This window comes from Manihot esculenta, chromosome 13 (assembly GCF_001659605.2).
Source record: "Manihot esculenta cultivar AM560-2 chromosome 13, M.esculenta_v8, whole genome shotgun sequence".
NCBI classification, from domain to species: Eukaryota; Viridiplantae; Streptophyta; class Magnoliopsida; order Malpighiales; family Euphorbiaceae; genus Manihot; species Manihot esculenta.
Window position 1 is genome coordinate 4,494,471 of NC_035173.2, and position 27,373 is coordinate 4,521,843.

Consider the following 27,373-nt stretch of genomic DNA (forward strand, 5'->3'; position numbering starts at 1 on the left):
AGAAATCCAGCGGTTATCAATTGCCCCTTCACCTTCTCGGCAGTTATTGCTCCGACTGTCGAGGGGGTGAATATCAAAAACCATTAATACCGCGTCTGTTCGTGTTCAGATGCCTCCATAAAATCCTTTCATCTTTCTGGCGTTGCGCAGTCTTTGAGTCTCATCTGCCTTTTCCATTTCTGGCTTTTCTCTATTCTTTCTGTTCTTCGCGGTTTCTGCTTTTCTGTCATCATTATCGGGGCTTGTCCTTTCTTTCCTTTCCGAGGAACGTCTGGCCTGGCTAGCTTAGAGTCTAGTATAACTCTATTTTGTGCTTAGGCCTCAGACTTCGAGTATATATCGATGCCAGTTTTTCTTCGTTTTCAAACTCTCTGTTGGTATAAGGGTTGCCCTCGTTGCAATTTTCTGTCTGCTCCCTTCTTTCGGCGAGATCGTCCTGTTTCATCTGTGGAGGATTCATCTGACGCCTTCTTTAAGTGGCTGGAGGTAATCCTGAGTCTTCGTGTTATTTTGTTTTTCTCTGATAAGGATTTGTTCTGACTTGTACCTGTTTTTGAACTTTTTGCAGTGCCTGAGATAAAAATGGGTCAGTTCAAAAATTTTAAAGATTTAAGGTTACCTTCAGGGGGTCTGAACGAGGCTTTGGAGGTTCTGCTGCTAGGACAGTCGCTGGGTGAGGCTGTTCGGCAAGTTGCTGAAACGGTTTCACCCAGGTCATCTGGCCGGCCTCCTCCTCTGCTTTTTGTTCGGGCTCCATATATGTTTCAAGACGTTGAGGGTTCTAACTTGTTCCATTGCTCTTCAGAATGTTTCGCTGATTTCCCTATATCCTGCGTGGCCTTGGTGGGAAGTACCAGTATTATGCGGAACCAAGGTCCACCGCGCCTTCTGCATCGCATTTGGGCAACCGAATGCCGACCTATGGGTGAAATGTTTTCCGTGAATCAACGTCAGGAGTTTCCCTATAGTGTCGAGACAGATCCTGGCTTTTCTGCCGAACTCACATATCGAGCTGGAGTATCCTCCGGACTGAAGACTTGAGTGCTGAGGTCGGTTAAGATGATGTAATCGTAGATGACGGAGTACCCGTACATGTAAATCCATTAAGAATAGTCTTCCATTCTGTAATGTAGGTCCGGATATGTAAATTCTTAAAGGATAGTCTTCCATTCTGTAATGTACTTTTCTTTTAATGAAATTCCTATGTTTTGTTCATACTTGAGCTTGTTTCTTTCTTTGTTTTGGATGAAGTATTGGTATTGTCTTCTTTGTAGTTCTAACTAACTGAACTTTATTTCTTCCGAGCTAAAATAATACTTAGGAACTCCCGCTTTTAGTCGACAAACCGAGCTCCGGACTGACCCAGCTTATTGGGAGGTCGACTTGCTCCCCCGAGATATGCTGTCCGACCTACGAGCTCGACCTTAAGATATAACTGACTGGGAGGTCGGTTAGCTCTTCCGAGCTGTATCGACCGGTCTACGAGCCCTATTTTTCCGAGCCAAAATACTTAGTCGTGAGCTTCTGCTTTCGATTTTCTTTTTTCGAGCTAGAACACCGAGCTGTGAGCTCTGCTTTTAAGTTGAACTCTGAGCCTTTAGCTCTGTATGGCTCCGAGGTGTCCTTAGCGCCCCGGTCTCTCAGTATTTATTTTAATAACAATCGCGTCAGAACTTATAATTTTCTAAATAATAAGCAAGTCTGACCTGGATTGTGCTCCTGTTCGCTTGTACTGTTGAGTCTCTTCACAACTTGCCCCTTTTATCCCCTTTATTGATAAAGAGGTAAATCTTTGTGGGCTAAGTTACTTTGACTGACGAGTTGGGCTTCTTATGCGGCGCGTGGGCCCTTGAGCGCTGGGCCATTATGATGGACTTGGCCCCTGTTGTGTGCAGAGAAGCCCAGCGGTCATCTTTTTGCCCCTCTTTTTGCCCCCTTTACCTTCCCACCGGTTAGCCAACCGTCGGGAGGGTAAACTTCGAGGGTAATCAATGATCGCGCCGCTCCAAGATAAAACTGTACAGATTAAAGTGCTGTTTCATTATTTGGCTGTCATTTCGAATTCCTTCTGTCTGCTGAGGAAAACAACTCCTTTCTGCTCTCTGTCTTCCTGCCATTCCTTCTGCGTTTTTACCTTATTTCATTCTCAGGTACGCTTCCTTGTTCTTCTATGGCGATTTCAGAACTCTCTGATGTTGTTAACCTTGAGTCCCACATTACGCCTGCCAACATAACTAAATACCTTTCTCGGAGGTTTTTGGATACTCCTTTGTATCTGATTCGAGCACCTCACCCAAATGAGAGGATAGTCCTGCCTTATCCTCCTCCTCCGGGTTTGGTGGATCCTCAAGAGTACCGTAGCGTAGTATTTTTCTTGAAACAGAAAGAGTTTGGCCTACCCTTGCCTTTTACTCCTTTCTTTGTTGAGGTTTTTGATTATTTTGGGGTAACTCCTCGAATGTTATCCCCAAACTCCATTTTGTTCATGTCTTGTTTCGAGTCTGTTTGCCTGGGTTGGGGTTTTGCACCTACGGCCTGTCTGTTTGTGACCTTCTTTCGCCTTGTAAAGGCGGTCCAGAACTTCTACTATTTTTCCCCTCGTAGGGGATTATCTCTTCTTACGGGCTACAAGGATTCCATAAAGGGGTGGGTAGAGAATTTCCTCGTAGCCGAGCTAAAATTAGGGACTGACCGGTCGTGGGAGGTAGACCTACGTTGGGGAGAGATTTATCCGGGCTCCAACGATCTGCCCAACTTGAGTATTGTTGAACAAGTAGGGTTGCTTCGACTGACTTCCGTTGATAGGAAGTATGACGTCGAGAAGTGTTTGTACGTGTCCAATCGTAGGGACGTCCGGTCCATGGGTATAGCACTCTGTCCAGTTATGTGGTTTTTACTTTGCTTGTAATATCGGGATGTATGCTAACTTTCATGATTTCGCATTTTTGCAGCTTCGGAAGTAAAAATGGACGAGATCAAGTTTCCCAAGAACTTTGTCCTATCTCGGGACAATATTCATGCAATCTATGACGCCTTTTCAGCTGGTCGTTCAGTATCTGAAGCTGCTATGGAAGTGGTTCAAGCTACTTCCTCCAAGAAGGTTAGCCGATCTCCAGCCAAAGTTCCCTCTCAAGTTGCAAAGCCGAGCTCTCGCAGCTCCAAGTCATCCAGGCCATCTGGCCGTGGCGGACCGAGCTCGACTTTGGAGTCTGCTGAAGGGTCTAGGTCGGCTCCAGCCTCCTCAGAGGCCGTGAGAGAGGCTTCCTTGGTGATTACGGAGCAGACTTCTGCTGTCGAGCAGGTGGAGCGGGGTACTGCCCACTCTCCTGAGAAGGTATCTGGGGGTGAAGACAAGGAGGCCTCCGGGACGGGGTTGGAGATTGTCCTTATAGAGGACCGAACTCCAGAGGATCTTACCCAAGATGCCCCTGCCCCTGTGAGGACTGAACCTGAGGATTCTGAGGGCGTGTCAGCAAAGACCGGGGAAAAGCGCCCAGCTCCTCATAGAACGTCTGTCCCATCTCCAGCTAGGAAGAAATCCAGGGCTACTACAGGGTGTGCCCCGGCTCTTCCTCCCATTGGGAAAGGAAAAAGGGCTGCTGCCGAACTTCCGTTACCTTCCTCTGGCAACGCTTCGAAAGCGTCGGACATTACCTCTGAGTCTCCAGCCAGTGCTGTTGCTGACCTTCTCAGAGTGCAGATGTTCGGCGGGGTTACACAAGCTTCGGATCCCCGTCTTCTCGCCCTGACTGGTCTCTTAGCCAGTTCTACTGAGGAACAGGTGTCTTTCCGATCTCGTTCTCGTGAAGAGCTCGGGAACACAATCAGGGAGATGTTACTGATGGTAAGTCATGTTTTCCTGTCTTTTCAGTTTGTTCTGTTTTGTTTTCTTGACCGTTGTTCTCCTGTGCTAGATGACGGGTCTCGTCACGGAGGTGGATATCCGTGATCGTTCCTTCCGGGAGTCTGTAGACCGCCGGATTGAGGAGGCGCGTCAGGAGGAGAACATATCTGCAACTAATGATGCAAGAGGGAATCTGGCTGCTGCTCGAGAACAAATCCAGACCCTCCAGGCGGAATTGAACTCTGCATTGGAGGCCCTTAAAAAGGCTGAGGAGGAAACAGCTGAGACAGCGAAGCATACCTCGTCTTTAAAAAATGAGCTGTCTCGGACTTGCAAAGTTCTCCAAGAGTCGGATGAGAGGGCAACTGCCTTGGAGGCTCGCTGCAAAGGAGTTTCGGAGCAACTGTCCTCTATGGCGAATGCCCTTCAGGAGAGGAATGAGGCTTTGGGCCAAAAAGAGGAGGTCCAGCGCCAGTATGATGCCTTAAAGGCAGATTTTGATGGACTTCAAGCTCATATGAAGGAGGAGAAAACTCAGAAAGAGGCAGCCCTAGCTCGGGTGCAGGTCCTCGAGCAGGAGTTGAGTGCAAGTTCTGACCGTATCAGAGATCTGGCTTCTTCGGCTGAAGAATTCAAACTTCGTCATGATCAACTTAACCAGGAAGTCAGGGCTTTGGAATGCAAAGCTCAGCTGGTACGTGAGCAATGCATAGCGGAGTATCAGGAGTCTGATGAGCTGAAGGAGAAGATCATTCAGGCCGGTGAGTTGGCTGTTCAGGACTACAAGGACTCTTCTGGGTTTAAGGAGTTTGTAGCTGAGGCCTGTGAAGCGCATCTTGATAAATATTTAGCTTCTGGTGAAATGAAGAGGGCTATTGTTAATAAAGCCCTTCATTTTTACTCATCCGGCTATAATCGTGGTTTAAGAGAAGCTAGGCAGGCTCCTGATATCCCGTTGTCAGAGCTTCGCAAGCGGGAGGTAGATTCAGATGGCGAACCGGTAATGTATGGAGAGGATGATTTCCCTATGCCCCGGGGAGATTGCCGTGTTGGTGGCCGGTCAACTGTGTCTTTCTCGGATGAAACCGAGCTGGAAGAAGAGGACGTGGAAGTCCTTGGGTCGAAGGATGACGACCCTGTTGCTGAGGAGGAGAACCTCAACCTTGGGTCAGAGATTGCTCCTGCTGCTAATGTTGAGAGCTCTGATCCAAGGGATACTGAGCTTCCTGCAGATGTCACTGCAAATAGGGATAATGTGGGCGAGGGAGTTTTAACTGATGTAAGTCCTTTAAGGACTATCTATCCTCCTGCTTCGCCTGAGAGGTGAATTGTAATGTTTAATTTTTCATATGCCTTGTAATGTATTTTTATAAGTGCTGTATTGACCTTTAGCTTTTAGCTAATAGTGTGATCAAGTTCTTTGGTAAACTGACTTGGGCTTTGGATGTAGCTTTTTTCTTCTTTATTTATGCCTTAGACGGTTTAGTCTCTATATGAAGAGAATTTTGGTTGTTTCGTTGGCCTTCATGCTTTTGGGTTTTTAAGGATATATGTTTATCCGAGCTGGAAGCCCGTCCTTCTGCCTCGGCTAAACTTTTAATCATTAGCATGCATTTTGAGTTCGGCACCCTTTCGCCGTTGTGCCCCCTGCCTCTTTATGAGGTCGGAACATGTTTTTTACTGGTAACTCTTGGTTCCTTATTTGAGGTCGTCGTTTACTTGCTGGGGTGCCCCGAGCTTTTCCTCGAGGTCGGAACCTGAGTTGTTACTTGGTATTTATTTATTTATTTATTTATTTTTTTTTTTTGGGCTCTCCTCTTTTGTGAGGTCGGAACCGTAACTACTGCGAGGTCGACACTGTTATGCCCCGAGTTTCAGATCGGATCTTGATTTTTACAAATTTGTCCCTGCATATGATATGGGAAATTTTCATTTTTCGGGGAGGCTCTTAAGTCCTTCACCGACTATTTTTGTTTTCAGGAGATCTTACGAGATCCTGTCTGTTTTTTGCTCCGGGGTGATCTTGGGGATCCCGGTCTTTGTTTGGTTACCCGGGAGATCTTGGGGATCCCGGTCTTCTTTATTTTATCCGGGAGATCTTTGAGGATCCCGGTCGTTTTTTATTTGCCCGGGAGATCTTGAGGATCCCGGTCTTCTTTATTTTATTCGGGAGATCTTGGGGATCCCGGTCTTTGTTTGGTTACCCGGGAGATCTTGGGGATCCCGGTCTTCTTTATTTTATCCGGGAGATCTTGGGGATCCCGGTCTTTGTTTGGTTACCCGGGAGATCTTGGGGATCCCGGTCTTCTTTATTTTATCCGGGAGATCTTGGGGATCCCGGCCGTTTTTTATTTGCCCGGGAGATCTTGGGGATCCCGGTCTTCTTTATTTTATCCGGGAGATCTTGGGGATCCCGGTCTTTGTTTGGTTACCCGGGAGATCTTGGGGATCCCGGTCTTCTTTATTTTATCCGGGAGATCTTGGGGATCCCGGTCTTTGTTTGGTTACCCGGGAGATCTTGGGGATCCCGGTCTTCTTTATTTTATCCGGGAGATCTTGGGAATCCCGGTCTTTGTTTGGTTACCCGGGAGATCTTGGGGATCCCGGTCTTCTTTATTTTATCCGGGAGATCTTGGGGATCCCGGCCGTTTTTTATTTGCCCGGGAGATCTTGGGGATCCCGGTCTTCTTTATTTTATCCGGGAGATCTTGGGGATCCCGGTCTTTGTTTGGTTACCCGGGAGATCTTGGGGATCCCGGCCGTTTTTTATTTGCCCGGGAGATCTTGGGGATCCCGGTCTTCTTTACTTTAAGCCCTGCTCTTCCTTTGGAATATTACTCACAAGAGCAGTCACACGTTGTAAACAAATGTATTATTTAAAGAATACAACGTTTTTTCTTTACAAAATATTTCAGGGAAAATACCTCTTTAGGTGCTGGATATTCCAAGCGTGAGGTTCAGGATTTCCTTGCATATCTTCTATTCGGTATACCCCTGGCTTGACCACTTTCGTCACTCTGAAAGGTCCCTCCCAGGTCGGTGCTAATTTCCCTGCAGCTGCTCTTTTCCCCGTAGCTTCTAGGTTTCTTAAGGTCAGGTCGCCTACCTTCAAGCTTCTTTCTCTGACCTTTTGATTATAGTACCTTGCTGCTCGTTGTTGATAAGCAGCAGTCCGGACTTGAGCTTCTTCTCTAACTTCTTCCAGAGCATCCAGGTTGCTTCTCAATTTGTCCCCATTAGTGTCTTCACTGACGAATTGGATTCGATGAGTGGGCACCTGCAATTCGACTGGGACTACAGCCTCTGTGCCGTAGGCAAGTGCAAACGGAGTTTCCTTGGTGGGTGCTCTGGGAGTGGTTCGAAGTGCCCATAGGATGCTATTGAGTTCTTCTGCCCAATTCTCCTTTGCTCCATCTAGCCGTTTCTTTAATCCTTGGAGGATAGCTCTGTTGGTAACTTCTGTCTGACCATTGGTCTGGGGATGAGCTACGGAGGAAAACTTATGCCATATTCCTATGTTCGTCGTGAAGGCTTTGAAAGTGCTGCAGTCAAATTGTCTACCGTTGTCTGAGATAAGCACTCTGGGTATGCCAAATCTGCAGATGATATGCCCCCACACGAAATCTATCATTTTGCGAGCAGTGATGGTGGCGATTGCTTCTGCCTCTGGCCATTTAGAGAAGTATTCCACAGCCACCACTACAAATTTTCTCTGCCCCGTAGTCTTGGGGAAGGGTCCCAGGATGTCGATTCCCCATTGTGAGAAAGGCCATGGGCTGGATATGCTTGCCTGAGGAGTGGCAGGGGTCCTAATGGCGTTAGCAAATCTTTGGCACACGTCACATCTCCGGACAAACTCTTCTGCTTCTTTTTTGACCGTGGGCCAGTAGTATCCCTGCCTGAATATCTTGCTGGCTAATGTCCCTGCTCCCTCGTGGGCTCCACACAGACCTTTGTGAATCTCTTCCATTACCTTTGTGGCTTCTTCCGGACCCACACATCGGAGCCACGGGCTGGATTTCCCTTTTCTATACAGGGTTCCCCTTATTACCTGATAGTTGGCAGCTCGAGCTACTGTTTTTCTGGCTTCGTCTTTATCCTCGGGGAGCTCGCCCTTCTCCAGGTACCTTAGATATGGGGTCATCCAGTTCGAGCTCAGTTCCACCTGCAGTACCGTGCTAGCCTTTTCGAAAGCAGGGGTATGAACGTGCTGTATGTACACTTCATCGGGGAGCTGCTCTAGCTCTTCTTTGGACAACCGACTCAGCAGGTCTGCCTCCTCGTTTTCATCTCGAGGTATTCTTTGAAACTTGATGTTGATTCCTCGACTTGTGAACTCGGCTTCTAAAGCTTTTACCTTATCAAGGTAGCTTTGCATGATGGGGTCCCTGGCCTGATACACTCCCATCACTTGATTGATCACTAGCTGAGAATCGCTGTTCACCTCGAGATCGGTTACCCCTATCTCTGAAGCTACTAACATCCCATTCACCAGGGCTTCGTACTCAGCCACGTTATTAGAAGCTTTGAATTCTAGTCGCAAGGCATAACACACTTTGAAGTCCTCCGGCCCCTTAAGCATTATCCCAGCGCCGCTGCCCTCAGCGCCTGATGCTCCATCCACATATAACTTCCAGCTAAACTCTTGAGAAGGTTCTCCCTCTCCCCCTTTCTTCGGCATGCCTGAGGCTGATTCTCCTTTCTCCTTGTTAAATGTGCACTCCGCTATAAAGTCAGCCAGCGCTTGAGATTTTATCGTTGTCCGAGGTCGATACTCCAGACAATAAGGGCTGATTTCCACGGACCATGCCAACATCCGTCCTGAAGTTTCCGGTCTGTGTAGTATCTTCTTTAAGGGTTGATCTGTCATTACAACTCCTTGATGACCCTCCAGGTAAACTTTAAATTTCCGGACTGCTAGCAACAGGGCGTAGGCTATCTTTTCGACATTCGAGTATCTGACTTCAGCATCTCTGAGCACCTTGCTGACATAAAAAACAGGTTTCTGTTCCCCCTCTTCCACTCTTACCAAAACCGCGCTGATCGCTTGCTCTGAGGCCGCCAAGTATATCAGGAGTTCTTCTCCTTTTAAGGGACTACTGAGCACGTGGGGCGAGCTAAGATATTTCTTCAACTCTGTGAAGGCTCTTTGGCAGTCTTCTGTCCATTCAAAGTTCGGCACCTTTCTTAACTTCTTGAAGAATGGCAAGCACTTCTCTGCCGACCTCGACATGAATCGGTTGAGCGCCACTATTCTCCCGGTTAGTCTTTGTACGTCCCTTACACAGGTCGGCTCCGACATACTTAGTATAGCTTCCACCTTCTCCGGATTAGGCTCAATGCCCTTTCCGCTCACCATATACCCCAGGAACTTTCCTCCCCTGATAAAGAAGGCACATTTCGCTGGATTCAACTTCATTCTATATTGATCCAGTACCCCAAATACCTCTCTTAAATCGGCAACGTGTTGCTGGAAAGTTGAACTCTTGACCACCATGTCATCCACATACACCTCCACGTTTCTGCCAATCTGGTTTTTAAAGATCTTATTCATCAATCTTTGATAAGTTGCCCCGGCGTTTCTCAACCCGAAGGGCATAGCTCTGTAGCAGTAAGTCCCATCTTCGGTTATAAATGAGGTTTTTTCCTCATCCGAGCTTTCCATCGGGATTTGATGATAACCAGACATAGCGTCCAAAGAAGACATGTAATCAAAGCCGGCCGTTGAGTCGACCATTTTATTAATATCGGGAAGGGGATAACAATCTTTAGGACAAGCCTTATTTAGGTCGGTAAAATCTATGCACATCCTGTATTTGCCATTGGCTTTTTTGACCAACACAGGATTTGCCAGCCATTGCGGATACATTACCTCCCTAACAAAACCTGCCTCCTCTAGTTTTTGTACTTCCTCTCGGGTAGCCTGTTGTTTTTCCCTTCCCACTACTCTCTTCTTTTGCTTCACTGGTTTAGCTTCAGGGAGGACATTCAGCCGGTGCGTCATTACCTTAGGGTCAATTCCTGGCATGTCTGAGGGCTTCCATGCGAAGGTCGGTGCGTGACTCCGGATTAAAGCCATTACTTCATTTTTCTGTCCTTGGGTGAGGTTGGCGTTGAGGCTGAAGATTTTGCTCGCTTCTGCTTCTGACAAGGAGAAAGTCTCCAGTTCTCCAACTGGCTCTGTCCGAGCTTCCTTGATCTCATCCCTGACCTCCAGGACTTCCGAGTCAAGTTCTTCTTCAGTTGAGCTCGGCTCTGCCACTGTAGCCAAGTATACAGCCCTTGCTTCTTCTTGACAGCCCCTAACTATTCCCACTCCTCCCTCTGTTGGGAATTTGAGTGCAAGATACCGGATGCTAGTGACAGCCTCGAAATCGAACAACGACGGCCTCCCCAGAATCACGTTGTAGCACAATGGGAGTTTTACCACCACAAATATCTCGTAGTGAGTGCGAGTTCTAGGTGCTTCTCCCAAGGTGACAGCCAGCTTCACCTTGCCCTCAACGAGCACCGGCGCTCCTCCAATCCCTTTGATCGGTGATCGGTCTCGGACCAGCTGTTCTTCGGGAATTCCCATCTGCTGGAAAACCCGATATGGCAACAGGTTGACTTTACTCCCATCATCTATCAGGACTTTCTTCACCCGAAAGTTATTGATGACAGCCTCAATGACTAACGCATCATCATGGGGCATCTGAATACCCTGTGCATCTTCTGGAGAGAAAGTGATGGTCGTGGGAGAATGCTCCATGATCTGCATGACTTCGCCGCTGCTGGTCTCCCCTTCTCGGTTTCTTTTCTTTCCTCGACGGTTCATCCGCCCTCCTGTTCCTCCAACAATCATATTGATGGTCCCGCTGGATCCATCATTCACTGGCCCGGCTCCTGTTCTCCTCGGCATCTGGGTTGCCGGTCCGGCCTGAGGCCTCTGCCCCTCCGGTTTTTTCACAAAGTTTTTGAGATGCCCCCTTTTTATCAGCCTCTCAATTTCCGCAATCAACTGAAAACAGTTATTTGTATCATGACCATGCGTCCGGTGATACTGGCAATACTTGTCAGGGTTTCTTTGATCCGCCTCCGACCTCATGGGCTTTGGCCACTGGAGGAACTCCTTATCCTGGACTGCCATGAGCACTTCGGCTCTGGAAGCGTTGAGAGGGGTCGGCTTTTCAGGGACCCAAGGCGGGAGCGTTCTTGGCTCAGGAACCCGCGGATGGGGAGGAGGCCTTTGGTCCCTTCTCTCCCAGGCCTGCTTATACGGCTCATGCCTCTTCCCTTGCTTCTTCTCATGTCTCTCCGGCCTTTTCTCCTCCGGGGCTTTGTCTTTTGCTGCCGTCCCTTTGGCAAATCTGCTCGTCACTAAGGCATCATCCTGCCTTATGTATTTCTCCGCTCTCTTCATTAACTCGGCCAGTGAGGTCGGAGGTTTCCTGCTCAAAGAGCCGAAGAACTCGGCAGAGGTTGTCCCCTTCTGCATGGCCTCTACTGCCCTCCCTTCGTCTAGCTCGGGAATCTGTAGGGCCTCCGTGTTGAAACGGGCAACGTATTCTCTAAGTGATTCCCCTGCCTTCTGCCTCACGGTTTCCAGGTAGCTCGTCTTTCTATCTGCTGGCACCCCAGCTATAAACCGGCTAATGAAACGAGTAGCGAGGTCTCCGAAACTTTTGATGCTTCCGGCCTCCAGACTATTGAACCATGCTCGTGCTGGTCCCGAGAGTGTTGTAGGGAATACCTTACACATTAAGGCATCTGATAAAGTCTGCAACTCCATGAACGTCTTATAGTTCATGACGTGCTCCCTCGGGTTGCCAGCTCCGTCATAGGCTGCTGTTGATGGCATCATGAACTTCTTGGGGACAGTCTCTTGCTGTACCATCTTGGAGAAAGGAGAAGAAGTAGGTAAGGAGGTTAGGCTTTGATCTTTCTTACCTAGCTCGGCTAAGAGCTGTTCTTTCAATTTTTCTAACTTTTTGTTCATCTTCTCGTCTCCCGAACTGCATTCCTCTTCCTCCTCCGCTTCCGTTCCGGTCTCGACGGTTGTTTCAGCAGCACAGTTATCCACCTCTTCGTTGTCTATCATTTCTTTCACTCTCCTCGCATGGGTTCGGGCCTGTGGTTCTTCGTCTTCCCCGGCATCATGACTGTTAGTTCGAAGATGGTCGGAGACGGGTCGGGGCTCATTGGTTCTGGGTTCCTCCACTACTGGGAGTGCATTCACTGGGGTGCTAAGACCCCTCTGTTGCATTATCTGCCCCAACCAGTGAGCAGTGGTTTGTAACTGGAGAGCCATGGTTTGAATGTCCTGGTTGGACAGGGTCATAGGGGGAGCATTCCCTACCAAGCTTGGCGAGGGATTAGGGGGAACAAGTGTTTGGTTATTCATCGTTGTTGGGCCAGAAAAAGAGAACTGCTGCCCTTCTTGAGCAGAGCTCAGGTCATTGGGAAGGTTAAGATTACTTTCTTGGTGGTTTGCCATCGTGGATCTCAGTGGGTTTTGAAAGTGGAAACTCCGGTGATGAAAAGATCTCCTTCGATTCCCCACAGACGGCGCCAATTGATGATCTGAGATCCAATGGAATAGGGTTTTACAAGGGTTTTGTATTACAAGACAATGATTAATACAACTTTCTCAGACTCCTCTCGAAACTTGGTTTGTCTGGGGACGGTGCTCCCCTTTTATCCTTTCTGCTTTGCTCATGGTGACGTGTAAAGGCCTCTCCGTGATTGGGACACGCGTCTCTGACATGCAGATTTGGGTGTACGAGGGTATCAGCCGCCTGCTCCATGCGTAACGGCCTCTGATTCTCCCCATGCGTACATCCGTGCGGATCTGCCAGGCTGTCTGAGTTGGGTCTGGACACTGGGCTGGGCTGAGAGTCGGACCAGATGCTGAGCCCAAGAGGAGAGGGCTTGCTTGGCGCGGGTTGGGCCGGCCTGAATGGAGGAGATGAGTGAGCCCGGCCTTTGAAGGCATACGGATCAGGCTTGTCTCACGTGTGTGTGGGCCTCTGCTTGATGGGCTTTTGGCTATAGTCGAGGCCCTGGTCCGGGGTTAAGAAATCCAGCGGTTATCAATTATTAATCAAAAGTCAAATATATAGTTCAAACTCTTATATTAATTATGATTAATTCATTTAGCATTTAAATAAAAATTTTAATGTATTGAAATATATAAGGGAGGGAGGTTGTAGAGATTGTGATGATGGTATCTGGATTTACCCTATCCACTATTTTTAATATTATATTATTTATTTTACTTTAACTTTATTTATATATTTCACTCAAAAAATTCATATAATTTTATATATTCACTCTAAATACTTATATATTTTATATTTTCATCCAATATTTAAATATTTAATTATTTTATAAATAAATAAATAAAAATATATTAATTATAAAAATATATTAATTAATTAATAATTATAAAAAACATTACTTAAACATTAATTATAAATATACATTAATAAATTAATTTATTATAAATATTATTTATAATTGTGAATATATTAATTTAAATTAAATTTCAATAATTATAAAAATATAAAATAAATTAAAAATATAATAAATTATGAAAGTAAAAAAATTAAACTTAATTGAAAATATATATAAATTTTAAATTATATTTTAAATTAAAAAAATAAAAAAAGATATAAATTTGAATTATATTATAAATTAAAAAAAAATGGCACTTTGGCGTAACCCTTCAATACAGTGCCAAAATTCAGTGTAGTGCCAAAATCTCGTTGGATTTTGGCACTGCATTGAAGGATCATCTTCAATGCCAAAATAGAATTTGGCGCAAGGTTGGAGATGGCTTATTAGACATGAACGAGATGGCAATGAATCCTGCCACCTCCTCCTATTGCCTAAGTTGAGAAGATATAGAGTCTCTCTCCCATGGCATCATATCTCTCTTTACTTTTGGAGGTATTTGTGTTCTTGGCTTGGATTTGCTGGTTGAAGACAGCCTAGATCTATTGATCTACTATACGTGCTACGCATTTGCTAGACTAGTGGCAGTTAGTAAGATGAAAATCTTTCCACCTTTGCTTTTGTTGATGTTTAACCGATCTAAAATTATTCCTGTCATTCTATCATATTTCCCTTTTTAGTTGCTATTAACGAGCGATCACTTACTTAAATTTTTTTATTTTAATTATTTTTTTTTCAGTCTAATAATGATTATTCTATAACAATAATAAAAAATTTAACATTAAGGACAAGTATAATATTTATAATTCTGCTAAATTATTTTTTTTTTTAACTTTTAGACTTGAATTTATAATTATAGATAAACATTTTTATTTTGGACAATGATAATTGAACTTTGTATATTTAGACTCGAGGCCTCTCATTAATACAAACCTTATATTTGACAAAAACAATATTCTTTGTATTTGTCTAAAATTATTTATTGATTCATATTATTCCAATTATTTTCACCTTCTTGTTAAAAATTTCAAAAGTTGTCAGACAAGATAAGCCAGCCACACTTGGCCTGAATGAAACGAGAAACTTATAATAAGCATTTTACTTCACTCCGCGTGAGAAATGAGGTCAGGCATCGGGATGTAAATAGTTAGAGTATCCGCGAAAATTAAATTATTTGAATTCAAATCTGATTTATATTAGTAATATCTGAACTCGTTCGAAATTCGATTAAAAATTAATTTAAACTATTCGAATCCGTTCCAAATTCGATTATTATTATCCGAATAAAACCTGAACCCGTTTAATCTTATATATTTTAATTAATAATTTATATAAATTTATTTTTATTAATAATTTTCATTTAAAAAATTTAATATTTTTAAAGAATATTTAAATTTAAAATTTAAAATATAAATATATAAAAAATATTTATAAATATTATTGTAAAATATATTTTTTATATTAAATTAATTATTTATATAAACGGATTCAGATAGTGGGTACTCTCCGAATCCGATCCGAACCCGCAACGGATATTATTTTTAAAACTCGAACTCATCGCAAACCTGATTATAATTATCCAAATCCGTTCTATTAGGGTTCGGTCTGATCGGATACCCAAAAATACCCGATCCGTTGCCATCCCTAACTAGGCATTCTCTTAAAAATTACTAATATTTTTTTAAAATTATTATTAAATAATTAAAAATATATAACAGAACAATTACAATAATTAAATAAAAAAGAAATAATACAATATTTTACATAATTGACTATATATATATATATTTAATTATATATAATAATTTATTGTGATATTATTAATTAATATATCACCTCCCCTTAATTTTAAAAATATATAATAATTTTCTTCCATTAAATACATGAATTTCATAAATTTAATGTTTGGGATTTATATACTGCACTGAATTAGATAACTACTGAAAGCAAACTTTTAAGCAAAGAGCCAAAAAAAAAAAAAGGAAAATGACAATATTTTTTTTTTTATAAATTTTGTTTGCAATTATTTCCTTGCCGTTTGCAGATATCATTTTCTACGATGGGTTATTTCATGCACGACAAATCCAAACATTTTCAGTTTGAAAAATGTAATAATTAAAGGACATATATAATTAATTAAGAAATTAATTTTTCTTCTTAATTATTGTCCATTGGATCATAGTCAATTTGTAGTTTTCCATGATTTTGTATCGTAGTAATATGTCCACATTGTAGCAGCCTCTCAAACTTGCTATGATACCACCGATAGGTAGCAAACGCCATCAATTACAAAGAAAATAATATAAAACAAGATCCTTCATCACTAGATTTTTCTTTTTTTTTTTCTTTACATATCAAATTTTTTAAAAGGAGAATCATAAAAAAATATATATATATGAAAAATATTAATCAAATCCTTAAAGGGTCATTAACTAGTCGTGTCCCACCTTCCAGTTTTACAAGAAAAGGTCCACTCATTTACATGAACCTTTATTAAACGACCCCATAGTGTCCATTGCTGACCTACAATGGAGAAAGTAGAAGAGAAAGGTCCTGCAAGTGGCAGAGAAGATTACACAGAAGATGGTACTGTGGATCTCAAGGGAAGACCAGTGTTGAGATCAAAGACTGGGGGATGGCGAGCTTGTTCTTTCATCGTTGGTAATTAAGATCACTGAATCTTATTGATCAATCAGATTAAATTCTGGGTCTGATGCTGTTTGTGTTGTAGGATATGAGATTTTTGAGAGGATGGCGTACTATGGAATAGCATCAAATCTGGTGCTGTATCTGACGAAGAAGCTCCATGAAGGGACTGTGTCTTCTGCAAATAATGTCACCAACTGGGTTGGCACTGTGTGGATGTTGCCCATTTTAGGTGCTTATATTGCAGATGCTCATCTTGGCCGATTCTGGACTTTTGTCATTGCTTCTGCCATTTATCTCTCGGTAAATATTTATAAAATCTCCATTCTCTAACAGTTCATGGAAGCTGCAGTAGTAGATTTTTCATTTAAAAAAAAAAAAAATCTCTTTATTTTGTAGTTCACCAGCTTGTGGACAAATTTCAACTTTTTAGGTTAGATTTATGTTGTAATAATTACCAGAATTATCACTGCTTAGATCACCAACTTTCATTAATTATGGAAAAATTATTATTTAATCTCTTTATTATATAAAACTGATTAATCTAATTTTAAAAAATATATTAATAATGACCATATGAAATTTGCATTAGCAGAAAAAGAAAAGCTTACAAAGTCTTGTTGGAACTCCTTTAATTTTTTTGTCTATGTTTTTACGTAAACTGAACAGGGAATGATCCTGTTAACCCTAGCAGTTTCGTTACCGGCCCTAAGGCCTCCTTCATGTGGTCCTAGCATCAAAGAAGAAGACTGTGACCTAAAGGCCACAGCCCTACAAAAGGGTATATTCTATGCAGCCCTGTACACTATAGCAGCCGGAACTGGTGGAACCAAGCCAAATATTTCCACCATGGGAGCAGACCAGTTCGATGATTTTGAACCAAAAGAAAGGGTCCAAAAGTTATCATTTTTCAATTGGTGGATGTTTAGCATTTTCTTTGGAACCCTTTTCTCTAACACTTTCTTGGTTTACATTCAAGACAATGTGGGTTGGACACTTGGCTATGCCCTTCCAACTGTGGGACTGGCTGTCTCAATTGCTGTGTTTTTTGTGGGCTCTCCATTTTACAGGCATAAATTGCCCTCTGGGAGCCCATTCACTAAGATAGTTCAAGTACTTGTGGCTGCCTTGAGGAAGCAGAATGTGGCTGTCCCTGATGATCCAAAAGAGCTGCATGAGCTTAACCTAGAGGAGTACTCATCAACTTCTGGGAAATTCAGAATTGACCACACCCCCTCATTGAGGTATGATTCCTTAATATTTCATGTTTTTGGGTTGATTAGGCGACTTTAATTTGGAATCTCACATTCTTAAAATTAGCTTAAATAATTTTTACACTCATTCTATACGTTATCCATAATGATTAATCAAAATTATATAGTAATTTTAAATTAGCTATATATAAATTTTACAATTGAACTCTCTATTTTAGTGATTTCTACATTCTCTCCCATTCAGTTTAGCGATATTCTTATTTGTAATTCTATTGTATTGAATCAAATATAATTACTAAGTTAGAATTAAACTCTCAAATATTGTAGTTCATTATTTTCTTGGGTGACTTTATCCGTTTTATAGGTAGTTTTTTGCTTATAAACTTACTAATTCTGTACAATTTTTCTAATTCGATGTAAGTTAAATTCCACATTATTTAAATAAAAAAAATCATGAGATTTATATATCTAGTTTAGACCTATTAAATGTCATGTATTAACGATATTGGATCAAGTAAAAAATGACTGATTGACTCACTAAACTTTAAAAATTTACAACTAAATTTAAAAAACTCATATTTAAGTAAATAATATATGAAAACTGTAGGGAATTTTGTTAAGAAAAGAATAAAATTAGTTTGAAAGTGAAAATCCTTTCCGTTTAAGATGGAAAATCCAAATAGGATAGATTACTCCAGTTCAAAAATTATTTAAATTAATTTTGGGCGGGCTATTACATGTAAAACTTTTTGCGACAGTTTCAAGCTTACTGACACTTTGTGGCCTGCAGATTCCTAGACAAAGCTGCAGTGAAGACTGGTTCAATCTCACCTTGGATGCTATGTCCAGTGACACAAGTAGAACAAACAAAGCAAATGATCAAAATGCTTCCAGTTTTATTCATCACATTCATACCAAGCACCATGTATGCTCAAGTCCACACATTATTCATCAAACAAGGCACTACCTTAGATAGATCAATGGGACCCCATTTTGAAATCCCACCAGCTTGTCTCACAGCATTTGTCACAATCTTCATGCTCATCAGCCTCGTCATCTATGATCGTTACTTGGTTCCAGCAGTTAGGCCATACACAAAAAATCCAAGAGGAATTTCATTGCTGCAGAGAATGGGAATTGGGTTTATCTTGCATGTGATTATAATGATCACAGCTTTTTTAACTGAAAGGAGAAGACTAATTGTTGCAAGAGAGAACAATATTGTCAAAAAGGAAGAAATTGTTCCTCTCAGCATCTTTGTTCTTCTTCCTCAGTTTGCTTTAATGGGGGTTGCTGATACTTTTGTGGAAGTTGCAAAGATTGAGTTCTTCTATGATCAAGCTCCAGAAGGAATGAAGAGCTTGGGGACCTCGTATTTTACTAGTAGCTTGGGAATTGGGAATTTTCTCAGCAGTTTTCTTCTCAAAACAGTGGCTGGTATCACTAAGAAGGATGGCCATAAAGGGTGGATCTTGGATAACTTGAATGAATCTCACTTAGATTATTATTATGCATTCTTGGCTGTGTTGATGTTTCTCAACTTGCTAATCTTCTTTGTTGTGGCCAAGTTCTTTGTTTACAACATTGATGTTGACTCCAAAAGAGAGTTGCAGGAAGCCATTGAAGCTTCACCAGAGAAGCTTCATACTCAAGATAAAGAAGAAATGAAGCCTGGACAAAGTTGAATCTACAATAAAACTGTTGCTAATACAAGTGCTATATGTAATAATTTTTCATCTTGGTGTATATATTTCTTGCTTCTTGAAATCTTCACAGCACCAATATTCTTAATAAAATGCGTCAAGACCCGCTTAGTCCGCTTAGTGTGATAATAAGACATATGCAAAGATATATGCATATTGATAATAATAATAATAATAATAATAATAATAATAATTCTAAGTGTTGTAATCATGGTAAAAAGATAAAAAAAAATTAAATATTTGCAGTCAAATCCCTTTTAATTAGAGCAATGACAAAATGGGTATAAATTTTACTACATTAGTTTGTGAAAAATTAACCAAGGCAAATATATATTATTAAAAAGTTAATATAATATTTAGGCTCCTTTATTTGTAGAGGATGATTTATATGTATAAAATATCAATGAAATATTTTTTTAAAACTTATTTTTATTGTTTAGTTATAATATTAAAAATATAAAATATTAATAAATATTTTTTTGTTTAACAAAAAAATATTATCTTCCTAAAAACAATTAAAAACATTTTTCTAAAAACAACTTTTGTAAAATAATTGGAACTTTAATTTTAAGTTAATAATTAATCACTAAAAGGTTTTTATAATCAATCCAGACGAACAACAGGGTCTGGTAAATATAATTATTATAGTATTTTAATTTAGTGGATTAGAATAATATTGTAGAATTACATCACTAATTATATGTTAATTAAAAAATTACATTAAATTATCATATTTAACCGTGACATTTTCAAAACAATTTTTTAGAATTAACTTTTTACTAACATTTAAATTAGAAAAAGTATGTTTGCACCAAACTTCCAAACAAGTTAAAAATATAATCAGCTTCAATTTGTCTGATGAGCCATTGCATTTGTACACCCTAATAATTCCAAAAGAATTTAATTTAGCACAAAAATAAATAAATAAATAAATAAATTGTTGTTTTTATAGCTTTTCATCCATCATGAGAAATTCAAAGCTTAAATATTTGAATTGTACATGTATTAAAGAAAGTCCATGTTCATGCTCTGGCAAAACCTTTCTCCAGGAGAGAACCCAATGACTTTTACAGGGTCAAGGACTACTGTTTTTCATTTCTGAGCCATTCAAGCTACAACATCCTGGGCACTATTACAGAGATGAATCCACCGAAAACGTAACATAGTAGCAGTGCTCATAATGAGCAGAACCCAAAAAATAAATAAATAAAACTTTTACCTTGCACTATCAAGTTACTGATAAAAGATTGAGGAAGGTACTTCAAAAACATCTTTCAAAGATCGAGCTGCAACTTATATGAAGCAATTGATTCCAATACCCATGTATGATCAATGATCTGGGATCCGATTTTAGCGGCTATATTCTCAGCTTCATTTAGTCTCCGCCAGAGAATTGAAGCTTCTTCTCCTAACTTGCATCCTTGTGGGGGATCAAGGTTGTAGACAACTATCGTTCTTGATGGAGCTGCCTGTGCATTAGTTTGTTCCACTAGTTCCTCCTCTCTCTCCAAAATAGTACCTCCTGCAGCTACAACCAAATTCTGGAGATCTTCCTTGTAATCAGATGCAAAGTCACCAGCAAAATAGAATTTCAAGCCATTGAAAAGTTTGGGTGCCTACAAATGAATGAAACAAAGCAAAGATATTTAAGTTTGTCCAGCATTTCATAGCTTAAACACAATGGTAAATACCAAACTGAAATTCGATTATCAACTACTTCTTTCCCATTTAAAGTTCATTAAAGAGCTGAGTGTTGACGGATCAAATTAGTTTTCAGTTGTCGCAAGAACAAGAAGTGCAAATTTAATCATATTTACCTTGCCCCATACACTCAGCCTGCCAGTTCTGGGGCCATTGTAGCACCCATGGTTGTCAAGACTAACTTCATAAGGTTCTTCATCCACAGGACGGATAGATTTCATGCATGCCTTCACCCCTGAAAAGGACAAACGAGTAGTTTTCTTAATAATGACAAAATGACCAAGAAGAAGAAACTCAAAAGCAAGAAGAATGGCTAAAGAAACACTAAGAATTGAATTGAGATTAAAATTTAAAAATTCAGAGCAGAGGAAGTAAAGAAAGCAGACAACAAACAAGCAGCATGAAATAAGACCATGATCAAGTTGAAGATAAGACAACTAACAATCAATTGTAAGGACCCATCTCCCATTCAAAATTGCCATGAGAACTTTCAATGTCCTGGTGCATGCGCCCTCTGTATCTGCGGCTGCAATGACATGTGTAACATTAGGCCTCCAGAATTTGGTTACAGGCACACCAATCATGCTCCCAAACTCAACCAAAAGACACTGTAACATCATGGGCAAAAACTATATATTAGCAATTTCAACAACATAATGTACAAACACTCCTAGCCAATCCAACACATTGGAGATACTCTTTGGTATCAAGAAATTGGAAGAAACATAGATACTGTCTCATCTAAACAAACCTTCTCCTCAGAAGACAAAGCAGATCCACAAAAAACCCATTCTTTTGCTCTATTCAGTGATTCTGACAGAAAGTTAGACTGTTGTGGGGCTCTGCATGCAGAATGATGGAAAACACATAACATCAAACTGCATATTAAGATGCAATAACCTGTCTAATTTAAAACATAAAAGAATAGAAGCACATTTCAACCGTACTTTTTTATGCACAAGAACTCAAACAAATTTATCCCTCTGATGAATGGCTCAAAACCAATGAATGTTAGAATACTCCCAAGATAATCCATCTTCAGAGGGACGGAAAAGAGTGAAAGAAGTCAATAAAATTGATCCAATTCAATTTTTTTTTTTATTTAGCAGAAAAGCACAAGAGCTAAGAAAAAGAGGATGTACATTTGAGTTGGCACATGACAGTCCAAGTTGTGTTTCTTAGGCTTTCTTTCAGGAAATCTGACTGAAGTATGAGATGGACAAAGCACAAGGAAGTTATCCTGTACAATTCAAATAACAGGAAGTCATCATCGCTATTCAAATCCTTTCTGATTGCCGTAGCACAAAATAATCAGAAAGACATGAAATTGAATATAAGTACAAGCACTTACAAAATCCCACCGGCAACCAGCAACTCCCTTTGCACAGGGTGCATGATAGCTTCTCCTGCAAGATTTTTTATAGCAGCCTAGAGCTGCTCCCCTCATCCCACAGCTGCTACACTTTAGTTTTGCACTCCTAGCCAACTCTGTCTTCAGATTCTTAATAGTTTCACCAACAAAAAAAACTCGTGGTGCCCTGCATGCCATTATAAATATCATCTATAAGTAGGAAAGATACAAAAAGAGTCTGGTCAGTGCATACTAGAGAATGCCAACAAAATACCATTCAATACATGCCCAGTGAACATGTATGGCATTGGATAGAAATGCATCATCCCCCTCCACTGACTTTCCATTGACAAAGTGGAATATCGGACCGGTGTCCTGAAAAATAAAGGGAGAAAAATGAAAAAAAAATATATATATATATATACACGCACATATACATATATATGTAGCTTAGTGCTTACATATTTTTGTTCTTTTACCCAAGAAATATTTTATATCAATGTAAACATTCTTTGGCAAGTGTGTATGTCATGATACTAACCAATCATAAACGAATATTTACCTTTGAGATTCTAGAGGACCGACAAAATCCACATATTGTTTTCGCTGCACCATTACAAGGTGGCACAGATTTATCTTCTGATAGAGAGTAACAATTCCCCAAATTTTCAGCTTGAGAACTAACTGTAATATGATCCACACTGTTTGTGCATATAGTCAATGGGCCATAGCTCAACTTCTTATGTCTCTTTGAGTCCCTTCTGTCACCTCCCTCAGTTCCGGAGGCAGAACTGTCATACCTCTCCTGTCTCGTGCTATCATCAGGATTTCGCTTGACCAATCTCAATGGTAGATGATTTTTTGGACTCTGCAATATGGAATGGAGTCAATAAACAAGTGAAAAACTAAATGAAGAGGGTTCCTCAACATTATATTGACAAAAACATGCTGAGCTCTAATAGCAGAGAAATTGCAAATGTTTGTATGTTCACATTCCACTGCCTGATGACAACTCAAAAAAGAAAGATAATACTTATTTCAGTCACCCACGTACCCATCTTTCCATTTTGCTAATTGATAGACAAGCAACAAACAACAAACAACAAAGACAAATCAAGCTACTTCTGCAGAGGAAAGAGTACTGCCAGAGGAGGAGAAGGCATAACTATTATGATAGTACATAACATCCTTGAACTTATTTTACAATTTGCACTTTCAGAAATTTGAAATTTCCCGCCATCTCTAGCTTCATAATCAATTAAATACTTGTTTGCATATAAGATACATGCTTAAAAGAGATTTGAAGCAAAGGAAGTAGTAGAAAATATCTGAACAGAACTTTAATGTTGCTCCTATACTAATTTGACTTTTGGCGTGACTGAATTAGAACAAAAAAAAAAATGAAGTTATTGAAAGCAAGTATTGAATTCTTACATTATCACCACCCTCATAATAGCTGTCATTTTCTGGAGTCTTAATATCACCAAATGAAGCTGACAGCTGATCCACCTGATTTGCGTCTATTTGCACAGTTGTACTCTCTTGAAGCCCTCCAGCTCTTATATGGGAACTTGCTGGTCGAGAATTGACATTCTGCTCTCCATCAACTTCATCCTCTCTAATGCCAACCATTTCATATTCGTTATCTTTAACTTTTCTTGGCACATTGCTTTTGTCTGCCATGTCAATCTTTTGAACCACATTTTTGACACAGCTATTGAGAGGAACTTGAGCTAAGTTACTGCTTGCCAGCAGAAACATGGAAGTTCCATTGCTCGGATTACCCTCTACAGCAGTTTTAAATGACTCCTTACTCAACTTATCATTGTAATCTGCACTTATTGAAGTTGGGCATTGCTCTAAAATTCTCCCAGTATCTGCAGCAATCATCTCACAAAATGAACTTCAAAATTCAAGAAAAGTAGGTAAAACAAGGTATCAGATGAAAGCATAGAGGGAGATCATACCAGATGCACCGGACTGGAAACTGGCACAGATAGTAGCCTCCAAATTTCTATAAATTGTTACCATGTTTTCAATGAAAGGCACGGGCCTCAAGTCTGCAACCCACATCAATAGTTCAGATAATTATGCAATGTTTTCCCTATTCTAGAGTCCAAAAAGAGAAGTAAAACCACTTTAGATTTGTCAATTCCTACTTGAAGCCCTTTGAAAAATTTAAGCTAGGCTCCTTTATGTGTGATAATGTAGATTTTTTTGCAACAACTATGCACAGTATCAACTCAAGCAATATAGCAATAAACTGATGAAACATGCTCTGTTTGGATTACCAAAAACAAGATATAATTTTTTCTCTCAAAAGCTAAACTTACAACTTAAGCATTAAATGATGATACCAACCCCAAAATAAATCAAGCAATCCAGCAATCAAATTTCTTAGCGCGCAAATCACATTAGTTAAGGCTAAGGCTAGAATTTAAAGAGTAAGAAAATAGAATTCAATCGCATCACTCACTTTATAATAGTTTGGCTTATACAGCATAAAACTCCTCAAATATCTACATTTAGATTTCTTCCCCACTATGCAACTCTTTCACAAGCAAGAGCTAATCCAATTACAACCATATGCTTTAGTGCTCGTCCACCAATTACATGAGTTTCCAAACTCTGAACTTTGTCAAAGCTTATCTTAGGTGCTTGATCACCTTTTGAAGAATAATATATAGCTTTTGCTTGTGATTTGAGTGCATCTACACTCACTAATACAATCTGAAACAACTAATAAAGAAGGCACAGAAGATTTACCAAATTAAAACAAGTTTAAAGTTTTTCACAAGAACAAAAGCCCTTGTAAATATTAACAGAAATGTCCTTTGAAGTCAATAGCTTTCATATGACTTGAATATGAAGAGATAGGAACTAACTCGCCATTAGGCATCAAAATCTAGCAAGCAACCTTGAAAAGACCAACTACTTGTTTTGTCATTTTGCACACTTTAAATCTCATTATATAGTCATGCTACTTTTGTTGCCAACTGAACAGTAAAAGAAATTCTCATAATGCCATCTTTGGGAAATTAGTCTTTTACTTTTGGATACTGTTTAGACAATGTAGAAAACTATATTCCTATTTTATGAAATGGCCAAATGCATCCATTTGCCCCCTAACCTTTATGCAAAAAGTCAGTTGACACATTGAGTTTTTCATTGTTAACTTTTAGCACTAACCTTTACAAAAATGAAACTATTTAACGCCACAAGAATGTGAGTTACATGTACTCTGAATTCTCAGGGTTTAAATAGTTATACTTTCAAGGGTTTAATGATTATACTTTATAAAGTTCAAAGATTGATTAGTTGTCAAATGTTAACAAAGAAATGGTCAAAGTGCTAGCTAATTTTCATATGAAGGTCAATTGCCTATTAATGTATTTGGCCTTATAAATTTGATTAATATTTTGGCTACTTTCTCAAAACTTTTAACAATCAAAATTGAGTTTCAAAATTATTTTAACACTTTGGATCATCAAATATTATACCAAAAAATATTTCTAAACTTTTAAAGCAGGTGATTATTTTGAAAGAAAGAAAAAAGAATAATAGAGCATTTTTTTTCTGTTTTTGTACAAGCAAAATGAACTTAAGAAGCAAAGGGTTATATACTTATCTGCAGCCATATTCAAATATCCTTATTAGCTTTTCTAAATTCCTTAGGCATTTTAAACCTTTACGTTAAGTTTTTTAGATTAAGTTACTTAAATTTCAGTATCATCAGAATTAAGTTTTCTTGAGCCTTGGAGCTAATAAAATTAAGTTATCTAACTCAATTAAGAGCCTTATTAGAATTATAGCAAACCATATTTGCTCTAAGACTAACATTTTCCATAAAGTTCAACAACTTTGACAAATGATTAAAGAGAATCGCCACTAATAAAGAGAGCCCAAAACTATATCTTCCATATAAACTATGTCCTAAAGCCATTAGGACCATGAAATCAAATAATGACAGTTACATTAACAGGATTTTGGGGGCCATCACCCCTTTCACCATTATTTACATGCCCACATGTTACAGTTGTAATGTTAATGGCTGTTACTAAAAGTTTGTCTCTTCTAAATTTTATTGTCGCTATAAATTAAGTAATGATAATGATGTTTAAGAATTATAAATTTATAGTTATTATTTGATGTATTTATAGTTGCGTAACTTAATCTTTGTAATATCTGCCAATATATATTCATTTCATGAACTTTGTATATTTTCAAAAAAAAAAAAAAATTGTGTAGTGTCACGGACATTTTAGGTTTGTTTCCATTACAAGTGACCGCGAATGCAACTGAGACCATGTTTTAAAACATGATCAGGACCATATCCCTAAAGCACACAGAAGAGATTAACAATTTTTAATCTTGTTAAGGGGAAAAAATGTTCGTTAAGTGTTTCCAGGAATTAATACCCAATACATCAGAAGGAATCTGGACATTCCAAGGAAAAAATATGAATCTATAGCTAAATGGGAAATATAAATCCGACAACAAAGGAATGAAGGAACCTACCCCGATCAAGGTATTGAGCTTTACAGAGAGGGCACTCCAGGCCAAACTGCATTGTACCGGGCAGGCATGCACTGTAATAAATTCAATAACCATAGGTCGATACTACGTATTAATTAACGAAAATAAAGAATCAACATTTCTGAAGAAGTGGGGAGGAGGGCAAAGGAAGAAGAATAATAAGATTCAGGACAAGGTACGAACTTGCAGAAAAGGTGATCACAAGAAAGCAAGAGTGGTCGCTTCAGAAAGTTTAAACTGCAATTACCCACAAAAATTAGAGCCCATACCAGATGGATACACAGACCAATATATATATATATATATATATAAACAATCCAGACAAAAGAAAAGGAGTAGAAACCATAAAGAGCATTTGAGCTCGAGACCCAATTTCTGAAGATGGAGAAGCCATGGGTTCATTGACCTGACACTGGTCTCTTTAGTCGTATCCGCCATTGAAACATCAAAAACGAAGCTCGGAACGCCAAAATCCAAATTAAAGCGAATGATTTTGACGGTGGAGTTGCGTTTTTCACTACTAGTATTAAAGGATGTACTGATGAGGTGGATTGATGGAGGGGTAAGATGAGTACACGTGTACGGATGGAAATTTTTGCGTTTCATGCTCCGAAAACTTTAGGTGGCCGAGGAAAAAAACCAATCGCTCCTTTGTTTTTTGTTGCGTCCAAACGGAAGGAACACTTGAATTTGCTACGCAATCATCAGCTCTATTTTCTCATAGAGGCATGCCCAGGGGCTCAGAAATATCATTGATGTGAGCCTCCAATTCATTTAGCGGAGGATATTCATCAAATTGCAGTTCTTCTGTGATTGTATCCATGGTTTCCTCCGATAAAACCCTTAGATATACACTATCAGATAGATCTTTTACAAGCCTCTTTTGCATTGAAACATTGGCGCTCAACAGCATCAATTCCTTTTCCATTTCTTTTACTTCCCC

At 39.9% G+C, this 27,373-nt stretch overlaps 2 protein-coding genes across 3 annotated transcripts; one reads left to right on the forward strand and one right to left on the reverse strand.

The window, feature by feature from the left end:
• The first annotated feature begins 15,724 nt into the window (after nt 1-15,724).
• LOC110629671 (protein NRT1/ PTR FAMILY 5.2) lies at nt 15,725-18,906 on the forward strand. The gene is made up of 4 exons (XM_021776756.2): nt 15,725-15,940; nt 16,011-16,228; nt 16,595-17,169; nt 17,930-18,906. Exons 1-4 carry the CDS (start codon nt 15,808-15,810, stop codon nt 18,822-18,824), a joined length of 1,821 nt encoding a protein of 606 aa, XP_021632448.1. The 5' UTR covers nt 15,725-15,807; the 3' UTR covers nt 18,825-18,906.
• Nucleotides 18,907-19,767: 861 nt separating this feature from the next.
• On the reverse strand, nt 19,768-27,036 carry LOC110630408 (BRCA1-associated RING domain protein 1). Of its 2 annotated transcripts, none has more exons than XM_021777898.2 (13): nt 26,774-27,036; nt 26,614-26,667; nt 26,413-26,483; nt 23,862-23,954; nt 23,329-23,771; nt 22,457-22,762; nt 22,169-22,269; nt 21,895-22,081; nt 21,686-21,783; nt 21,295-21,385; nt 20,986-21,151; nt 20,660-20,778; nt 19,768-20,458 (listed from the first exon to the last, which is right to left on the reverse strand). In XM_021777898.2, the coding sequence occupies exons 1-13, from the start codon at nt 27,034-27,036 to the stop codon at nt 20,117-20,119; spliced, it is 2,334 nt and encodes a 777-aa protein (XP_021633590.1). In that variant the 3' UTR covers nt 19,768-20,116. The 2 variants fall into 2 exon arrangements, with proteins under 2 accessions (XP_021633590.1, XP_043805785.1); XM_043949850.1 differs by having other exon boundaries at nt 21,295-21,421.
• Nucleotides 27,037-27,373: the final 337 nt, after the last annotated feature.